Raw genomic sequence first — 22,136 nt, 5'->3', positions numbered from 1 at the left:
AACTAAGTCTACTTTTAAGTTACAAGTTTTATCTTGTAACTTCTGACTAAGGGTCTGTATTAATTAAGATTTCAAACTATTATGTTCTGAGAATTGTTTTCTTGTAGAAGATATGAAGTGTGTATGAGCTGTCATGATTCTCTCGTGTCTGATACCTTTCCTTTGGCAGAGTTTAGTGGTTTCCTTGATACTTTGCCAGGTTTCCTGTTCTGGCAGTCCCAAACGGGGTCAGAGAAGAAAAATTATGTTCTGATTTACACATCATAAATCAACAAATCAAATTGTTTTGTTTAGCAAATAAAAATTTGATTAAATTGTTTTTCGTTTCAGTTTGTCAGGATGCCCACGAAAAGACAAAGCATCAGCTGAAGGTATTATGACATCTGTTTGTGGTTTTGAATTTATTGTTGAACCACCACATGGTACAGCTGTGGTGTCAATCTGTTACTTGACCATTGCATCTTTTCTTCAGCTATCTTTACTTTATTTGCCTTAAAGTTTTATTGGCAAAATTGCTTTACAGTTCAAACTTGTACAGTTGTAAATTTCAGCTTACGTTTTTGATTTGTGAAATGTTTAAAAAAGGGAAAGAAAACTCTAAGCTGAAACAAGCATCTCTAGGAACACTGTGTCACAGGTTTAATTTCTACATTTTCCCGTGAAACTTACGAACTGCATATTATTGTAGTGTGTAATTGCCAGCGCACACACGTAGAAACAGTTGTTCTAATTGGCCGAAAATGTATCCACAAATTATAATTCGGAGGGGGAGAGAATGCTTTCGATTCTTTGGAAGGAAAACCATACAGTTAAAAACTATATATTTCATAGTTTTCAGCAGTCAGTTTGGAGATGCTTGCTTCAGACTTCTTTTTCCTTTTCCTGTTCAGCTTATACAGTTTTATTGTTCACATTTAATAAAAGTTCGAATTAACAAATGTTTTGGTATGTCAGAACAGGGTTAATTCTGATGTACTTCTCTTGTTACAGTTTTGGCCATGCATGACCATGTTTTGAGGTTAGTTGTGTTTTTGAAACTTCATGTGATCAGATGATTCTCCACTCCAGGTGGAGGCTTCGTCTGCCTTGTTTGGCGCTAAAAATGTGCATAAAATCGAGTATCATGTGTGTCTCAATTGAAAGTGAACAATGTCGGGAAATACTCCAGTATTTGTTTTCTTTTTACCAAGAAATCTCACAAAAATAAGTTATTTTCTCAAGTGGGTTTTCGAGATCATATTTTCGAGATTATTTTGAGCACCTAATAATCCAAAAACTTACTAGAATGAAGCTAAGGTAGCTCATTTGAGATGATTTTCCAAAAAAATAATTACTTTGAAAATGTTCGTAGGCAAATAAAGGAAGTTCTCATGGAGAAAGCAGTGAGACATCACTTCAGTGTGGTCTGGAAAAACCACTGTATCTTTTTTTCCTTTTTAAAATACTCTCTATGACGCATCAAAGATTCTTAAAGAAAAATAAATGAAAATACTTTTGATCACATTGTTTATATTCACGTTAAGTACTGTTTTCATGGTAGCAAAGCTGCCCCTGAAGAATGAGGTCACAGGCACAAATCCAGCTTCTCTGGGTCAGATGTGGCGAGGGTTTGTCAAGCGCCTGGCAGTCTGCTGTGATTTACTCCGTACACAGCGGTTTCCTCGACCCAGAGACGGAATGGTTATTGTACATGTGAAGAACTTTTTGACAACAGCATTAAACACATAAATAAGTAGTCATATCCAGCATGACTTGGTAACGAGTAAAATGTTACAGTAGACATAAAACATCATACAACTTAGAGTAAAATAAATGTACTTTGGGGGTGGCTGACTTTTTTAAAATCAGTTATCTGTAGCATCCATATCTAAATCAGTGTGAATAACCATGTTGTAATAATTTAGTAAACGATTTCAACCTAATAAAAGTGATATGGCGTACGTATATCCAGTAAAATTAGACATTAGACAAAATACTGCATGAATTCTTGGTTGATTTCCAGATGTCCAACACCAGGCTGCAATGGTCGGGGTCATATCAACAGTAACAGGAATTCTCACAGAAGGTTTGTATGTTGGCGCCCAACATTGTGATGTAGACGGATGCAATGCATAGTTCACTGTAAAGACAGGAAGTGTCAGCTCTGTGTGGAACATGTGTCCTGGACATTAAAACAGATAAAAATTACCGAAAAATGTGTAATGCTTTCTGTTAAACTTCAACCTTTTCAACCCCTAAATGAGTTTTTTTTTACAGTGTAATTTGCCCATACAATTATTATGAAAATGATGCTAAAATGATTTGTTTGTGTCACTGAAGATGCAAGCTTCATTAATCTGTGCAAATTATTTGTCTACACCCCCATTGTTCTCTCAGAATGTTAAAAAATATTGGTTGCCGAGGCGGTTGGAAAGGTTGAAGTGTTAGGGTACACGTTTTTCTAATCTGTTGTTTTAAGATCTGGTGGTGGTTACATGTATCTGGTTAGTTATGGTGACATTCTGGCTGAAGGAGCTTGTTATTTCTCCTCACTACAGTTTATCAGGCTGCCCCATCGCTGCCATGGGTAAAATGGTTAACCAGCAGACGAAAAAGCAAGGTGAGTCCCAACTATTTTCATTCTATCATCATCCTGTGCTCAGTTGAAAATGACTGGTATATCTGATATTATTTTTCATTTTTTTGCCTTGTAATGAAAATGGGGCCTGTTGATTAAAAAACCTCCAGTGTTCTAGAATCAGTATCTTCTACATTTAGATATAAGTCAGAAGTAAGTTTTAGCCCCGGTCAAATTTCAAGCCTAGAGGAAGTTAATGTTGCAGGTCCATGATATTACTGTTTGTGGTAAATTCAGTGTGAATTACTTCTTAACTAGTTGCTTCCATCTATAAACCTTGTTAGCATGTTATTAGTGAAACCTCTTGAGTATGGTATTAAACAAACTGACAATAAATAAATGAAATACATCTTTACTTTGGATGAGCTCTTAGAGTCTGAACATTAAGGGAGAGAATTGGCTTGAAGAATTGTCCTTCATATGTATTCAGAGCATTATCAAAGGGGTATACTATCCTGTTGTGGGACCCTGTGGGTTTAAACTGTGCCACTGTAAAACTTAAATATTGGCAATCATGATACTTCCCTTGCTTGGCATTTAGCATTAGAGAACAAATCAGGTACTTAATAGCCTCAGTATACTGTAACTAAGTTGGGTGTCATGCAGGGTGGTTTTGAAATGTTTTCCAGTGAGGCAGCAGTATAAATGTCTTTGCACTCTGACAGATTTTCTAGAAGGAGATTTGTATGTGGGAAGGTCTGTCAGCAACCTGCGGATGGTCATGGGTTTCGCCTGGGTTATGCCCAGTTTCCTCCCACCATAATGCTGGCCGCCTTCGTATAAGTGAAATATTCTTCAGTAGGCTGTAAAACACCAATCAAATAAATAAATACAAGGAGATTCAGTCATGATTTGCCTGATATGATGTTGAAAGCCGTATTAGACACAAGGCAAACAAACTGTTTTCTTCTGGAATTTCACCTGTTGATGGGTCGGAGTAAAACGATTGTTCAGACTGTTCATGGTTTAGAACATGAAACTAGCTGTTGTTGTTCTTTCCAGTTGAGCATAAAGCTGTATGTCCATCAGAGAGCCATTTCGTGGATCCTCTCTCTAGCCCAGAGTGTAAGACAAAGCTACAATACTGCTACATACTGAGTGTTGTAGACCTGTGTCGCTATGAGCTGTAGCTGCACTGTCCCAAGTCTAGCACCAGGCAGCACTCAACTATTATCTGTGTACCACTGACTTCTTTATCCCATCAAAACAAAGATTACAGCAAGACATGAGCCAGTTCCAATGCTTAACTGTGTACAAAACTTACATTTGTATACATTGATAAATGTACATAAACTATATTGTGGGTGTACCACTATAACAGCAGGGCCATGTCTAGAGCCATTTTAGTTCCTGAAAGCATTTGGGCTCAAAACTAAATCAAAATGTATTAAATGTAACAAGTAAATTGAACAAAAATATAATTTTATATACATTTATATTTATTATTAAATATTAAATTTCTTTATGCATGGTCACAGTGTCACCTTTAATGTTTGGGATCAGATGTTAAGATGTTCAGTAAAGTCAATCTCCCGGGTTTTAAAATCTGTACATTTGTAAAAAAAAGTTTTTTTCCCATATTTTACAAACGTGTCCAAAGAGTTCAAGTTCTAGGGGTGAATTTTTTTTTTTTCATTCACATTTGTGTTAATGAGAGAGCAGGTTTACAGAAAACATTTCTCAGCAAACCATCTGACAGGAATCATTATAAAATGGTTATTTTTACATGTGCATTCATTTCCTGTTGTCTGGTGCTAGACATGGGATTGTTTTAGACACATTTTGTTGTTTTGGCCATCATGGGGGAGGGGAGTCGTGAAAACATTTTATTTCTTTTTTTTTATGTTTCTTTATCATCATTGCTTCTCCTGGGAAGTTGCTGGTTTTGTGGTCTTCTTTTAGTGTTTAATTTTGTTGACGTTGTGTTTTCTGTTGTCTTTTTGTGTGGCCTGCTCCAGGAATACACCTGGTGGTAATTCCTAAAGATGACGACCCTCAGAAAGCTGTTCTTGCTGCATGCACAGAAAAGGAGCTTATCAAACTTGCACTACAGCAACCTGCAGGACAGGGTCGGTATACTCCTCTATTGTCCTCTGAAGAACTTTCACTTCTTTTGTTTCAATTTGCTCACTTTCAGTTACATTTTCATTTTTGAAAATATGTATATCTTTTTGGGTGTCCCCCCTATTCTTTACTCTAAAGGATAGCAGACGTGCATATACTTTTTATTTGTTGTATTCTTTTTTTTGTTTTTGTTACTGGGTTAGTTCTGGTGCTTTAGATTTCTTCTTTCAAATTTGGGATCTTCTATTTTCTTGTCTTGTCATATACATGTTTTCATTGCTACAAGTGGCACATTGTAACACAGTCATCTCATCCTTTCATACTTCATGTAATAGTGTCAAACATAATATTCCTTTCTCTGATGAAGAAAATGTTTATGAATTAAGAATTGTATTGAAAGCTTGAATATTTATATTTATGTGTATTTATGTAGCTGTTTAAAGTTGACTTTTCAGAGTTGAATTTAAAGACACCTGAAATCCAGCCTTGTGTATGTTACCATAGAATAAGATTTGCTATCATTTCATAACTAGTATTTACATTGATATCCTGAAAAGTACAGAAAGGGGAATGCTATGATGTTTGTGATTATTTGTTTAGGTTCCTCTGACCGGGTATTGAGACCAATGATCCTTACAAAGCAGTTGGAGCTACAGGGTTATGACAACTACCCACCTTGTGTTTCCACTACTACACCCAGAAACAACCTGGTTAAGGAGCTGGAGAAATACAACCGCAGCACAGAGGTGCAGAGTACAGAGCCCAAAGGCTACTCTTCCAATGTGCCCAAGCCCACTTACGTGCCCAAACCCAAGGAGTCTGGTATTGACCGCCCAAACATTCTGAGCAAGCGGCCGCACTACAAACCTCAGTACAGATTTGATCCTCAGATCCCCATGGCAATGAACCTGTCCCTGAGGACGCCCTCTGCCGGTAGTCCCGATGAGACGGCCTCCCAGAGCCTCGACCTCAGTGTAAAGCGCACAACCACGCCCGAGGCAGCTGTGTATAACAGAGACTACTCCAGCCCTGAGTCGAGGCTGGTTGTGCCGACGTACAGCCCTGATCTACACAATGTGGCCATGAAACATGAACCTAGCTCCCCACCCCATGCTCCCTCCCCGGTCACCTCCTCCCCGCTCTCCACCTTACCCCTCAGCCACACTCCCAGGCCTGTGTCTCTCAATGTGCCACAGGCCCTCTCCCCGTGCCAGACGCCATGCGGTGACCCCATGGAGAAAACTGATGTGTAGGTCTAGCTGTATTGTAATACTGTTGTGTGTTCATACATCCAGATAATTAGTCCTGGTCTGACTATTCCTGGTGTATCAGGAAGGAAAACTGTCAGACCCTTGTGTTCATTGTACTTTATTACATTGTTGTTTTATTTTTCTACTGTTAAGATTGTAAACGATGACGTTGTTAGGTTTGCTTACCTGCAAAATGTGAAACTATTTTTCTTTTACATTTTGTTATTATGTGTTTAACTCAGTGTTGTCTTATCTTTTCTGTATAAAGGCAGTCCGGACATATTTTTTGGTTCAGTAGATAATGCACTTTTGACAGCAAAGAAATGTAATTTTCTCTTTAAACTTGTTAAATGGAATGAAATCCTGGAACAGTATAAATATACAACATAATTTTCATTGCAGCCCTTTTGGCTAGACGAAAGAATTTTTCGGTGTTGTCTGTTGGCTTTCTATTTATGATGGATTTTAAATTGTTACTGTATATGCATGAAAGCTGTGTTTGTTAGACTTGTACTTTCCTCTGTGATACATGTATTTTCATCTTGAAGTGAAATAATGTTGATCACATGGTACAATGCTACAGATAATGTTAAAACCTCTGTAAATGAAGACCTATTTACCTGTATTGGCAATAAGACTATATTTGAACTATGTTTAGGCATGTAGACTGTGGTTGTAAGTGAGATTGATTAATCACTTACAATCCTTTGATCAAGGCTGTGTAACAAGATTTTAAGCCCTGTCCCTCGCATCCTCAGTGAGATTCAGCAGTTGGGAGTAATAAGCCTTATCTATCCTGATTTATGTTGCATTTTACGTGTATGAGCAGCAATCCTTTGCAGAAAGGTGAAACATTTAAACCTGCAGTGATAAGACAGCAGTGATAATGATAATCGGTAATCAACACGAAGGTCTTATTTATTTATCAGCTCTACTGAATGAAGGTCTACGTTCATCACTGTTGCTTCATTCACCTCTTTGCAGTATAGTCCAAGTTTCTCCACCTGTTCACATTTTAAAAAGATACCTGATATGTGAACGATGAAAGTTTAAAAAGAATGATGTGTCTTCCTTAAAAGCATAATGTGTTGTACATCTGACTCATTCATTTATTTATATGCTGATTGCTTGCAAGAGTACTCAGAGGTGGAGAAATTCGGACATCAGTCCTCAAGGTCTGGCTCAAGGCAAACCTTACAACTCCCTTACTAAATCTGCATCTCGCTTGTTCTATTAACTGATAACTGATGAGATAACCTTGACCTCTAACCTTGCTACAGGACTAGCTGTATGTCGCCACTCACCCCACCGCGGCTTAAGGAAAGCAAAGAGCTCCTCCAGTGTCCCACCCCTGGCTGCGACGGGACTGGCCACATTTCTGGCAATTATGCCTCCCATCGCAGCTTATCTGGCTGCCCATTGGCCGATCGGGCTGCAGTACAAGCCAATCAAGTCGATCAGAAGTAAGTCCTTTGGTGTATCATCCCATGTTGTGGCTTGCTGTATTTTTGTGTCCTTCATCCATTCCCCTTGATGTCATCAGCTGCAGTTGTCATGGTATTCAGGTAGCCCGGACAAACTCATTGTCAGTTGCTTTGAAATCCTTAGAGCGCCTGAGTACTGTACGTCAGTTTATTTTTCTTCTCATCTTCTGTTTAATTTCCCTCCTTTTATTTGTTCTCGGATTCATTTGTTTGTGGTCTTTTTTTATTTCTGTTGTTGTATGGGCTCCTTCCTTTTCAATGCTCATTTTCCTGGGGCTTCATTTTTTTGTTTGCGGGTGCTGCTTTTCCATTTGAAGCTTACCTTTGGTATCTGGATTTACCGCAGACCTTGGTAGGTCTTTCAAGACATGGCGCATCCACTGGATTTCATTGATCTTTCCAGCATTTTGTCTTCTTTCATATTACATGTAGTTGCCCAGAGACTTTGGACTGAATCAGTTCTTTGTCCTGTACACTACTCAGAAGTACATATATTTTATTTAACTGTGACTTTTATTTTTTTTCTAACAACGTGGTGTATGTTTTTACAGTAAAATGTCTTTAAGTTGATTCTTAAGTTTCCGATGGTGTGGACGTTTTTCTCTACGGTTGCTCGTGTGGTATATCTGTAGACACAAGTCGTTGAGTTTAGCTGTAGTCCTCGTGCGTTTCTAACTCGTGATAAGTTCTAACTCAATGTTGTGATTTATGATTTCCATTTCCACTATTTTAGAACTCCGTGGCTGGCCTCAAGCCCATCTCCTTTCATGTGAGCATTACTCTGATTTATTTCTGAGTGACAGATTGACTGTTGTCAATGAAGGGGATATTATACACATATACTGCCATTTGTTTAGAAACGAAAGTTCTCATGTGTGGAACAATGGATGTCATTTTTCCTGTTTTTTTTTTTTTTTCTTTTCCCGTTTAATGTCAAATTTTCTAATATAGGCCCTAGGAGTTCAGTATATGAAATCTGTGGGTGAAATTTCTTTTTCAAGATTTTGTTTAGAGGAAAACACAGGGAACTAAATATTTCTATCTTTGAAGAAATTTACTAATTTTACTTTCATGATAATATTGTTCCCATAAAGAAGCATTTGCAAGATTTTAAACCTGTGTTACTCTGGTTAGCTTTTCTTGAGGTTAACTACCAAGGTCCTAAAAAACAAATTGCGTATTTTCATAGTCTAGTTTCAAAAGTACATAAGGCTGAATGTTTTTCCTCAAAAATCTTACACATCATCTTAGGCATTTATTTAGTCCCACGCAAGTATAACCAGTATGTCTACCTTATTCAAATTGGATTACAAAATGAAAGCGATTAACACTTCTGTATAAAATTTTTCTGTTTTTTTGAAGTGCATGCAAAAAAAAAAAACTCTGTGTTTCTCCAAGGACTTTAGGCTCACTGAAAGGCCTTGCGGCCAGATGTTTTCTACCAGTCTTTTTTTTTTCTTTCATTATTATCGTGATGTGAGTGTAGTAAACTTTAGTCACATAGCGTAAGATACGTGAGTGACATTGTACAAAAGCACACGCTGCACCAAGAAGTCTATTTTGTTTTGATTTTTTGACAAAGAGCTGAGTACATTTAAAATTAATTCTGCTTCAAAGACTTTTTCTTTATCCATGGACTCTTCACACCCCAGTAAATGGCATTATTGACGCCCATCTCTCAGCGCTGAGTTTATGTATTAAGTGATTTTCCTCATGTCCAGTCAAATGTTGACATCGATCTGTAAAGTCCATTTATCCTTGTCGGAGGGCATGTAAGTTATTTAACTTCTAAGCACTGCTTAAGCTCTAAGGGTGTACCTAACCAGTGTTAACAAGCTGAGGGCTAGGCTTTTTTGGCATGTCTTAACAACACTGCATGACCCCTCCCACAGATGCCCCACCCCAGGATGCGATGGCTCGGGCCACGTAACAGGCAACTATGCCTCGCACCGTAGCTTGTCTGGCTGCCCTCGTGCAGCTAAGCTAAAGCGGATGTTGGGAAAAGACGGCGACCGTAAGGACGATGAACCGCTTAGGTAGGTGTCGCTGGCTGCGATATCAGCGCATTACTTTTCGTCTTGGTCTCGTGTTGTTGTGATCAGGCTGGTGTATGGAACAGGCAACTACTGTTCTAGCTTTAGTTCGTTTGTTGTGCATTTTCATTTGGAGCTCTTCGCTTTCCTTATTTGCACCAGTTGTATTTATCACTTTCAGTTTCATTTTGTTGTGAGCATGTTCACCTTTGAATGTATCTGTGCATACCCTTCACCATGCTGGTTACATGTTAATCAGCCCTTTCCAAACCTCTGTTTCACTATTGTGTTCATCACACGATATAAAATGTCATAAAATCATCACATTTATCATTATGTTCAGTCAGCATGTACTGATAATATTGCACTTTACCCATTTTCCTTCATACACATAATTGTTTTTTATCATTTATGTTGTTTGACATCCTCATAGCTTTTATGACATCAAAACTGTTCTGACATCATCAGAGCTGTTATGACATCATCAGAACTGTTATGACATCATCAAAAACAGTGGTCCTCATCAAAACTGTTGTGAATCTCCCCATTAATCTCAGTAAGCCTATAACTTGTTTTTGTTTGCACTGTTCAGCTGTACCAACAGCCTTCTGGTAACCTCCATAAAACATGTCAGCCAATACATTGTTGTGTAATTTTTTTCACATTATTTACTTATTGTGATAAATCAAAATCTCTTAGCTTATGGAACTTATCAAAGAAACAAAATTGTGAAGGATTGTTGTTAGTTAGTCAAATTCTCAGCATTTTGAGGCTTTAAAGAAGAAACCCAGTATGTACTCATGTGTAGTTTGCTGTGACAAGTACACATGTAGGGTCAAAGTCGTGGGAGACTCCCGTAGTTTAGTTTTGGAATCCTGGAATTTCCCATGTAGATCTAAAAATATTTCAAAATCTCCATCTGTTAGTCATGTAAGAACACACCTATTATTTTAACATTGTTACATCACTGGGAGTTCATAATTAATATAGTATCACAATCCTTGCCTATAGGACCTTCCCATTAAAGAAAGAAAATGGATGCGCTTAAAGATATTTAAATCGCTTGTCGAAATAGTTGATTGAAAAGACATTCATATAGTTATTACCCTTCCTTCAGCATGTAGCAAGAGATTTTTTTTTCATGTTGACCATGGACTTCCAGCGATGCGCATTGTAGTATCATGTAAACTGTTATCTGATGTGATTGGTAGCTGTTCAAAGGAATAGAAATCGCTGTGCATTAATTAATAATCTTGCTAATTAGGGTTTAATGTACCCAATAATTAAGTTTTTCTTGTCTTCAGTTAATTGTCATCACAACTATTAGACTTGGCTGGTCCACAAGAATCTCTATTCAGAAGGATATGATGATAATTTTGGTAATAAATGGCAGATATGTTCACAAATGTAGGTGGTAATTATGTATACATCGTTCAAAGATTCAGGGGGTGATATTCACCCGATCAGAAACGAACATTGTGTTGAACAGGGAAACAAAGTTTGACATTAAATATAGATTCACATTCCAGTGTCAGAGTTCAAGGTCAAATGTTGTCAGACTGTATAAATGTAATCTTCTGAGACTTCAAGGACGTTAGGACTCGTGTTATTTTATTGTCATTCTTTGCTGGCAATAAACTTCAGTGCACTTTATTTTATTTTGGTTTTGTTTATTTTGTGCTTCTGTTGATGTTGTCATGTCCTGTGGTATGTTTCTGTGGATGATTTGGGCTTGAGTGGTAGAATGGGTGGGTCATGTTTTAGTGTTGCAGTATTGCAATCTGTTACATGGATTTGTATTTACTTCAGAAATGATAAAATTTTTGTTCACTTTTTTATTAATTGGTTAACATCATGTGAGAGTGCTGCTCATGAAAATTGCAAGAAGTCATTTTTTACTTTATTTTATTCAGCCAACAGAAGTGGTAATGTCAGACGTACAAGTATTACTGATCAAGTTTTTCGCCAGTTGTTATAAAAATCAGTGATTTTTCAATGCATAGTTTCACAATACATTTCTATTTTATCATGACAATGTTGGAGATTTGTGTACATTACTTGGTGGTGTGGAGTAAGTGTAAAAACTGATAGTTGTAAAAGACATTTTCTGAGGATTAGTAAAAATTAAGCTTTCATGGACTTTAACATTTTTACTTCATGTCATTATTTGAGTTCTGAAGTAGAAAAAAAAAAAAAATAACAAGGCCTCCACAGAATTTAAGGACATTGAACCTGATCATTATATGTAACAAGTACTGTATGTGTCATGTACATTGAACATACACTTGATGGTTGGGGCTTTATACTTATGTGAACTTCGTGTATGTTGACATAATTGCCATCATCATAAAAGGCTGAAGTATCTTTACGGTTTGAGATTTGAATTCAACACCATGAGCTATGTGATCCCGTCGGACGGAAGGTTTGTGGAAAAAGAAGAAAAAAATCAAAAAGGACGACTAACCCTGCGCTTGCCGTGTTAGTGACTTTTACTAACACCTGTTTTGACTGTGTTATTGATTGTAGATGTCCAATCCCTGGCTGTGATGGCACTGGTCATGTGACCGGTAAATACTTGTCTCATCGCAGGTACAGTTTATTCTTACCGTTCATACTCTAGGTGTTGTGTCAGTGGTAATAAATCTTAGTCTGTTGGTGCGTGGGAGAAACGTGTTATGAGGTAAGACGGACATGCCTAGAGGGCTGGAAATCCAGCGCTTGGAGCCACATCCATACTTAGCAATGGTACTCAGTTTTATTGTGCTGGTATACAGTACTAACATAGCTATCTCGTACCCTGAGTGTCCAATAACAGTGAAAGCCATGTTAAAGTAAATGTAAGGGATGGTATGTTTTCAGTACTGCATGTACTGAGCTCAAGTTTTGGATGTACTGGTACATACTTGTCAAGCCCAATAATATGACGGAGATGCAAAGCAGGACACTTGTTTTCACAAGTTCGTCCTATGTTTTTTTTTTTAAGAAAATTCACAGCTTGAGAAACCTGATTTCCTAAAACATGGACTGTATCCTTATTCTTGGAAGGAATTGTACCTGCAGGTAATCCTGAGTCTATAAGAAAATATAAGCATAAATACGATTTGTGCCCTAAAGTTTCACCCAAAGAATTGCATTTATAAGAGGCAAATAAATGTCACATGGTGCTGCAGTGTTTTTCCATACTTTCTAAAAAAGAAAAAAAAAAATTCAGTATACTTCTCTGAAATCAGTAGAACTCTCAGATTCAGACAATATGAGAACTTGCTCATGGTCAAAATCTTAGGTCAAATGCAGAGTACAACCTTGTTGTCAACGTAGGCGGTATAATACCATAGGTACTGTAATTCTTCTAGCTTTTCATGTGTTTGTATGGTATTTATTCAACCATATTCTGAAGGCATTCTGAGTAGGTGGATACAATTATAGCTTTGCCAATTCAACCAATGTAGTTTTGTCTTCAAAATCAAAGTTAAGATGTGGATAAATTGCACTGAAAGTTGCTTTTTCATGTGCAAAAAGGTTGAGGAACTAAGGTTCTAATCATGCCTTGCCAGGGTTTCTGCACCCAAAGAGTTGACCAAGCTTTAGCGTGATGGAAAATGCGGCGAGTATTTAGCCTGAAAAGAGCTGAATACAAACTGTCCTAATGGGTTTACGTGTTCGTATCTCTATGTCCCTGAGGTAAGCCACTTGTACGTGTAGCTTTGAGTGTCGTCTGGTGCAGAAAATTTCCATTGGTGGAAGTGTATACCATAATATATAGCCATCGGTAACCAGTCAAAAGTCCTTCTACAAAAGGCTGTGTACCACAGTGCTAATACACTGTACCAGTAATGACGGATGTCGTTTAGTCTGAAGTTCAGGTAATCTTAGCTTTGAAACGGAACTGATTTTCATTGGTCGTACTGGTAAGTGCTATTGTTGGTGTTACATGAAGTTAAAAGGTAAGTTTACATATTGTGTTACTGGTCATGTATGTCCTGTGTGGTATTTATGGATATTGTATATGTATAAATGTAAATTGACCAAGGGGAGACAACTGTGACATGTAGAGAAGAATCTGCTTATTGCTACATACATGAAATATTGTTGCTTATTACACCAGATGCATTGCAGATTTGTAATTATTAAATATACATTTTCAAGCCTCGGAGAGAAAATGTGAATGGAATGTCAGCTTCTGAGCAAAATTTCATTCAACAAGCATACAGTTTTTTTGTCCTTTCACATTGAAATGCCTAAGTTAAGAAAACTTAATTTTCTCTTGCACTTTTATTTTGCATGACACTCTGACATTTTTATTGTCAATGAGCAGTCAGATTTTGCCAGTTTCCTAGGTTGACGGTGAGAATCATGATTTAAGTTTGTCTTTTGATTACAGCGCGTCTGGCTGTCCCCTGGCAAACAAAAACAAGATACAGCGCCACCTACTGGCCAGAATAGACGGCAGTCCAGAGGGATATTTGGACAAACCAATCCGATTTGAAGGAATAACGTAAGTATTTTAATACATGAAAAATGACAATACCATAATTCATCAACCTTTTCACACGTTTGCCAAGTGTTTATTCAAGCACATTCTGAAGGTATTATTCTCTGTAGACTGATAAAATTATACTTTTTGTGAAGCCCTGAATTTGGCTAGCCCAACGAATGTAGTTTTGTCATAGATGAAAATAAAAATGTTCAAAAGTTGGTCTTTCATATGCGAAAAAGTTGAGGAATTAGGTAAAAAATTACCATGAACTGCATGTTTAGAAAATGGATACAAGGGCAAAAATGATTTCCTGACAAAAAATACTGTTGTAATTTAAAGATCACTTGTAGGGAATTGAAATCAGATTTATTTATTTGTGTTCTTATTACATGTGTATTTAGGGTGAAGTTAAGATGATAATTTAGTGATTTACCATGATTTGAAATTTTGAATGGCTCAGTTTATCAAAATTATATACTGGTACTAACGTTTTAGTCAGCCAAGTTTAATTTGTTCAGTCACAAGTTCAAATACAGCTCTGCTGAATTTGTCTAAAAGCTTGGTATCAGTGGGCCTACGATTTAAGTCGAAAGTAAATACAACCAAGTGACGGCTTCCAGTGGATGTAGCTTTGATACACACTATCCCACTGGCTGTGTCCCTCCTGTGGACTAATGAGTGAGCTTCTAACAAATTGTGAACTGCGTACCACACCGCAATGGCCGTTTGACAGCTAAGGCAATGCTAGCAGTTTGTAACTAACTACAGTGGATGATCAAAACCTAAAACAATCCAAAATTAACTGTGTTGCTTGACTGCCTAAATCAAGAATTAATGACCGGGGTTGAAAAACTGGTTGTAGATTAAAATTACTCATCAAAGGTGAGAAAACAAGTGACATCTCATTGAACACTGCTCAGGGTAGGTGCGAAAGCAATCTTACATACTGATAATTCCCCCCCCCCCCATGGTTTTAATCTCCATCTGATCCAGATTATGAGGATTAGCGACACCGCAGGAAACAAAAGATGATTAAAGCCACCTTTCTTAATACCTGCTTGATGTGCATGAGTTAATTCCGGCCTGGACAAAGATCAAATTCAGTGTCTGAAAACTGGGAATCTTAAGTCTGACCGAGATGTTAGTGTCATAAATCAGAACTTTAATTGTCCTACACTATGGGTTCAGATTGAAGTATAGTGTAGCACTATATTTGCTTCTGTGTAGCAAGAATTCATCTTGAAAATGATATCTTTTTGATAAGATTTCCCAGGTTATCTAGACCAGCTAGACTTGTGTTGGTCATCTATGACTGGCTGGCTGGAGATCGACTAGGGAGGTAAATCTTGTATTTTTGGTGGATTTAACTCATCATTACATTTCTCAGAGCCCCCCCCCCCCCCCAAACCCCCCACCCCCCACCCTGGTAACATACTGTTAAACAGGTTATAATCTTTATACTTAGGACAAGTAGCTATATCTGGACATTAATCCTTCAAGCCAGTATTTTTAAGTGGAATAAATTTATCAAATACTAAGCAATAAAAAAAAATCAAAGAGAAAAAATGAATTGATCCTTTTTGCTACAGTTGCCCCACCCCTGGGTGTGATGGGTCAGGTCATTCCAACGGCAGTTTCCTCACCCACCGTAGTCTCTCTGGCTGCCCCCGAGCCTCGCTTATCATGAAGAGAGCTAAGCTCAGTGCTGAGGAACTCAATGCCCTTCAGCAAAAAGTGGAAGCTGGATACGGTAAGGCACATTGTCTGTTTAGGTGTAATACATTTAATACTCAAACTGCCTGTTACTACTTGATAATATGCCAGTACATGTAAAAACTGGGGCTGGTTTCACAGTTTCATGAACCTCACTTAGCTAAGTAAGCCCTTAACTACCATGACAATGTAAGTTGTAGAGATGTAAAGTGCACTTAGTTAAGGGCGACGTCACACTAAGTAAGCTTCACAAAACCTTCCCCTTGTGTGTAATTTAGCCATAGGAGAAGGAAATATATTATCTGTCCCATCCTTTTGCGTGCGGTTAACCTTTTGTTAAGATCCAGTTTCACCCCACACATATGTGGCTGAGGGATAAGTGTGCAAATGAAGAACCATGACTTGTGAGCCTCTCACACATGCAGTCGGTGTGAGCTCCATTATAGCTCATACTGGCTTCCTCTCCGATTGTGTATGGGAAGGTTTGCCAGGTGGCTGTGGGTTTCCCCTGGGCTCTGGACGATTTACTCCAAGTGCTGATTGCCATTATTGCAAAAAAAAAATAATGAAATAAATAAATACTACACCCACGCAGCTAAGCACCATCAAGTGAAGAATTCTTGAGTATGGCAGAAAACAACAAATAAAAATTTAAAAAGTATAGAGGTAGTATGATTTTATTTTTAGACTTGGACAGTGACGAAGAGATGAAGCGAATAAATGTGGCTATTGACGACCTCCGACAGACGAATGCGACTGCAGAGGCAGATATGGTGAAACTTCGCTCGGACGTCTCGTGTTTGGAAAACAAGGTTCAGTTGCAAGAAAAGGAGATCCTGTTAGCAGAAGAACAGAACAACGGCCTATCGGGCTACCTCCGCTCTGTCAGGTCAAAGGTCATCTCCTGTCTACAGGGTATAGATTTCCCCCAGTACAACGGGGTTCTGAATGAAGACAGCTTTGACAGTTACATTGGTCAGCTGCAGACCTACTGCGGAGACCGAAATGGACCCAATAACGTTTTGTTTAATACCGTTAAAGAGGCCATAGCTGAAATTCAGATTGTGTGAAAGATCTTGTTTCTCCGAGTTTGCACATTGTGTGTTTATTATGATACAAATATTCTGTGTTCATGTGTTTCATCCTGAAACAGAAGAAAGGTATCACAAAAAAACTTACCCTCAGAAAGGCCATAGTTTATCAGTTTGTATGTGGAAACACACATATCAAAAGTGAGTTAAAGTCAACAAAAGATGACAAATTTGTATTATGCTGGGTGTATATGGTAATAACACAGTGTCCGGGGCCTCGTTGTTCAAAAGTGTTTTGTAGTTAGGCTGAGACTGGTATTAAGATTTAAGTCTGTCTTAACTTGTAATGCACTTTTGAACAACCGATCTCAGACTTCTAAACCTTCTTAACATATGACAAGGCAACTGCCTTGAAATGAGGGTTAACCATGCTTGAAGTTGGGCATAGTGATGAGGTTCTATCTGTCCTGCCAAACTTCAGCATGGCCAAATGTAAAATGGACACTTGTCTCAGCACATGTCAGCGTATGATGATAGATGTGGTGCTTAGGTCAGATAAATGTACTTTGCCGGGGAGCTGGCTGAGGCCAAGAGATTAAGGTGCTTGCCTTTTTAATCACTAGAACACATAAGGTGCGAGTTCAAACCCACCTTTGGGCAGAGATTTTGTAGACTCACTCTCTCACTGTTCATTGTCCATGGGGTCATGAATAGGGATACTTTTTCCAGGATAACTGTGTAGGGCACAAATATAGTATTGGATATGGCATGCACTTCTATGTTTTGCAATAAACGTCATAGTTTCAGCATCGTGCAAACTTGGCAAGACTTAGGCATTGCGGACTGAAGCCACTCTTCCAGCTTTATAGGTGCTTTTGTGACTTTGTGATGTGAAACAGTCAATCAGTGTCAAAAAACATTTCCAGGCTAAAACTATTTTAGAAAGGACTGGTTTTGTACGTGTTCTATGACTTTGTATGAATGAGAAAAATGTTGGTAGGTTACATATATATATATATATATATATATATATATATATACAGGCCCTTTTTATTGTAATGTTTGTAATTGTATTCTTCGATCTGCCATCAATCAGAAGCATATCAAATCACTGGGCCAAACACTGTTACCATGTAGATTTCATGGGTCATATCTTTTAATTGGTTTTCTTATCGTAGACATGACTGAACAGATGTGTTTATTATTTATAACTATTTATTTATCTAAGGATTCCTTAATTTATTTATTTATTTAAGGATTCCGTAATTTATTTATTTATTGAATTTCATGTATGTACATGATGTGAATGATGAATTTTCATGCTTAATTTTCCTTAATTTTTTTTTTTGTTTTCTTTTTATTGCCAATATTATTATCACTCCTGACTCATGTATATTAAGCATAATTTATGTTGTCAGGGTTTTTCCATTTTTAACATTCCTGTCTTAACCGGATTGTAAGATCACTCGAGATCTCCATAAATGTACAGAATTGTAAATAATTGTACAGTAACTTATTGGGCTTGGCTTGAAAGCGTTGTTTTGCTCACAGATTTATCAGTATGTTAATATTTATACATATCTATATACATATGACATTGTGATTCTTTTTTTTTTTTTTTTACATATTTGCATGTGTAGCTGCTTTGTGTGGAAATGTCATGAGTTTATAATATTCCTGTTTTGTAAGTGATCTTGAAGCATACATTTCTCACAGAAACAAAAATTTTATTTCCCCATAAAAGTAAGAAAGTAAGCATATGTGAGAGACTTGATACAATAAAGCAGAAGGGTGCACTGTTAGTCAGTTGCATAATTTTGCTCAAAAGTATCCATGTCAGTGCTATTCAGTTGGAGTTATGTCCCCTTGACGGTGTTGAGAATGCGAGCGAAATGTAGCTTATTATGAGTGTAGTGTGTTACCTGAATACAAAGAATTCCAGGTGAACAGGGTCACACCAATGCATGGCCTTTTCTATGTTCTCTACAAGTTTCACTTATTTTAAATTCGTTGCCATCTATCTGGAAGTTGTGGATACACTGTCAACTGACAGCTGGGCCTATAATGCATATCCATAACAGCATCTGTCAGGCCACCAGTTTCATAGATGGTAAAAAAAAATCAGGCCAAATCTCAATGCAGTCATTGTGGTATTTGAGTGTGAAAATTCCGAAATTTTGTCTGAAATATACCTATGCTGACAACCTGGGCAGCTTGAGCGTGTTTGGACAGAAAGAACTTGATTGAATGACGGTTTAGTTTGTCTGATCACTTGACAGCTTCACCTCATTGTCGTCCTTTGATTTGCCAGTTAAATCTGGAAAGATTGTAATTCCACATGATTGTAACATACTCAGTTAAATTTGTTTTTTGTTTCCACTTGTTGTAGAGTACAACAGTGCAACTTTGTTTTGTTTACAACATTTACCCAGTATATTAAGGCGTCAACAGTTTTAGTCATGACTCATTAGTGTTAGTCATTGATTTTTATTTATTTTTTGGGCTAGTATATACAATGCATCACTGCAATCTGCATTCCATAATTGTTCTAAATGTTGTATAGTCTGACCAAAATTACGCATTTTAAGCAAAAGAATTTATGTTAACATTTTTACATGAAGAATTTTTTTCTTCTTTGACTGGGACAGAGAAAATATGTGTTTTAGATATCACATGTCATGTACTCTACATTAAGATATGAAAGTTGGTAAGAAATGATCGTATCATTTACTCTGGTCAGAACTTACAGGAAGATGTGCAAGTATGTTAATGTAGATCCTTTTTGAGTGTATGCACACTTTATTTGTAAAAAAGAAACAAAGAAAAACAAAAGCATATACATGTTTTGTATCCATGATGATGTAGAGGTGGTCTTTAAGCTGTTAAGTATGTTTTATGATGCCTTTACAATGGTGCTTTGGTTCTCTGTTAAATCATACTTGATCAAGTTTAACATATTATCCTCATCTGCCTGTTTGTTTTTTTTACACGTTCACAGGTAGGATTAATACAAAGGGGAGATAACTGCAGTTGTAAATAATATGTAAAGACGTGTACGTTATTGTTGACACTTAGAAAGTATGATAGATGCGACCTTTATCCTTATTCCGAGGATTGTATTATTGTGCGTACAAGACTGCCATGACGCGTGCAGCATTCTCGTATTCGAGTTTTGTCAAAAAAAAATAAAAGTGCTTTTACTGAGGATTTGTAAGTGGATGTTCTTACAACTTCATGTGTATATTATATCTATTAACAATGCCGGAGGTTAATGGTTTGTTCTCCCTGTGCTCTGTGTCAAAATATTGTTCTCACATAGGCTAGTTGTGTTCGCTCGGCTTCCCTTGTCTGTCTGTTTATATAACACATATAAGGTCACCAGTGGACAGTTTAGTGCTTGCAAGTCCATCTTCAGGCATGATAAAAGCTGGGCATTTTAACTTAACCCTACATTTTAATTCTTTGATCTTTATTATACTAATTCACAAATCAGTTGTTATTGAAAGAAAGCACTGTTAAAATGTGTATAACTACATTTATAGTATTTAGTACAGAATATATGCTATACAATGGAAACACGAAGTACATGTAATTGTTGAATTATCATTGGAAGCTGTTCAGTTTCATCCTGGATATATCAGTAATGCATTTATTCAAAATATATCAGTAACACATTTATTCAAAATATATCAGTAACACATTTATTCAAAGATTCCTTAAATTCTTCTGAACCTTGCACGCTTACTCCTAATCGGCCTTACATGAGCACCATTTGCTGGAGAACAAACAATACAGCAACTTCCTTGTCAAACGTCATGCGTCTTTACTAGAGTTCAATTCTGAAATTCTTTCAATTTTGAAATTGTCACAAATTTGTGTTGTTCCTTCATGCAGGCTTTTATAATATCACCCTCGAGTGTTAAGAGAAGTCTCTAGTCTTTGAAATTATTGTTATATATTTTTCATTTTGTGTTTTATTTCATTAGGAAATAGATGTGTGTTGAAGTTGCATATTGTCCCGCCTCAGTGTACATTCCAGTGTATTTATATAATGCTTATGTAATTTATTATTCAACTTGTTTTAATTGATTTAATGATAGAAATACTCCTAGAGAAATGCCTTTTAGGGCACTGCATAATAAAAATGTTCAGAAACTTACAAACATGTTCATTTTTTTTTTTGGGGTCAGTGTGTACTAGAAAAAGTTATGGAAGTTTCCAATGGATTCAAAATCAGAGTGGATGTCTCTATCCAAAATCCTTATGAACGAGATACAATTAATGTTAGATATGTGTATTTTGATACTGTGATGTCGAAAAAATAGGTATTTGTGAAACTTCATCAAACATTTGTTTGATCTTATCAGTGTTCTAACACTTACCAAAATGCCTAATTTCAAAATCTGGCAAGTTAATGACATACCCTGATGAACTTCATGTAAGAGCACCATCAAATACTTATTGCTATCAAGGACCATAGAGCAGCAAAAGCAGGGGAATGCTCAGCCTCTGGAGTGTTGTGACAGTTCTGAGACCTTGGGGATAAGGTGAAGCAGTGAGAAAGCAGTTAGGTTTCTCTTAAATATTTAGGGCAATTGAGAAAAGTGTGAAATATGTGAACATTGTGAAGCCAGAGATGACTTCTACTGATGCAACCATGGATCACCACAAATATATATGAAAATAAACTAAAAAGGATTTAGGACCCACAAAAAGACTACATTTTCAATAAACATCAAGCTCACTGGTACATGGAAGTACATAAGAGCATAAGTTAAGTACAAAAGTTTAAAAGTTAAAAGTGAAGCGGTTTTGTTCATATAGTGTTCATTCCAAAAAGTTGAAATATGACAGAGGCACAGTAACATATACGATACGTGTTGTCATTGGGGCGTAAAAATCATCTGCCGTTGAACGTGCTGGTGTATTGGTATTTCTAACATGAACCATGGGCAACAAACCTTTGAGCTCTGTACTTATGCTAATTCATTCAGAATTTCCTGAATAGTTTCACGTGAAGTAAATCAGCTAAACCACGACAGATTTCGATGATTTTATGTAAAGTAGTTAAAATAAACCTTTCCTTTCGTCATTTATTTTACCTAAAAAGGTTTTGGGATTCCAAATCATAACTTGATGTAAAACAATGTATATTCTATTGCAATAAAATGTGTGTTAGTGTTTTTATGGGACTCATCACAAGAATCAGATTCCCATTTAATGCTCAGCAGGGTGTAGTTCACCTTACAATCATAAAGAATTTGGTTCAACTCAACAAAGTCGATTTTTGTTGATAAGTTTGAGAAAACATTGCGATCATGAGTATCTAGTGAATCTCTTTACCAGATTCAGTTTTAAGATCAGCATTAGTCAGCTGACAGAGCAATGTGATTGTCACGTGACCTGTTCCCTGTCATGCATCACAATAACCAACTATGGGCAAACTGTGCGCATAGATCGACCCAAA

At 37.0% G+C, this 22,136-nt stretch overlaps 1 protein-coding gene across 1 annotated transcript in view; it reads left to right on the top strand.

Moving 5' to 3' along the window:
• Positions 1–17,665, top strand: part of LOC135470769 (myelin transcription factor 1-like) — a 45,998-nt gene extending 28,333 nt beyond the window's left edge. Inside the window, exons 11-23 of the mRNA XM_064749809.1 lie at positions 331–371; positions 991–1,018; positions 2,003–2,065; positions 2,538–2,599; positions 4,576–4,686; positions 5,282–5,930; positions 7,212–7,394; positions 8,149–8,184; positions 9,308–9,451; positions 11,975–12,037; positions 13,830–13,943; positions 15,515–15,675; positions 16,326–17,665. Coding sequence (XP_064605879.1) covers positions 331–371; positions 991–1,018; positions 2,003–2,065; positions 2,538–2,599; positions 4,576–4,686; positions 5,282–5,930; positions 7,212–7,394; positions 8,149–8,184; positions 9,308–9,451; positions 11,975–12,037; positions 13,830–13,943; positions 15,515–15,675; positions 16,326–16,708 — 2,038 coding nt within the window. The 3' untranslated portion in view covers positions 16,709–17,665. The remainder of the gene's footprint in view (positions 1–330; positions 372–990; positions 1,019–2,002; positions 2,066–2,537; positions 2,600–4,575; positions 4,687–5,281; positions 5,931–7,211; positions 7,395–8,148; positions 8,185–9,307; positions 9,452–11,974; positions 12,038–13,829; positions 13,944–15,514; positions 15,676–16,325) is intronic.
• Positions 17,666–22,136: the final 4,471 nt, after the last annotated feature.

Source organism: Liolophura sinensis, chromosome 7, assembly GCF_032854445.1.
Source record: "Liolophura sinensis isolate JHLJ2023 chromosome 7, CUHK_Ljap_v2, whole genome shotgun sequence".
Taxonomy (NCBI): domain Eukaryota; kingdom Metazoa; phylum Mollusca; class Polyplacophora; order Chitonida; family Chitonidae; genus Liolophura; species Liolophura sinensis.
Note: the sequence above shows the minus strand (reverse complement) of the source record. Positions and strands in the feature narration are given on the sequence as shown.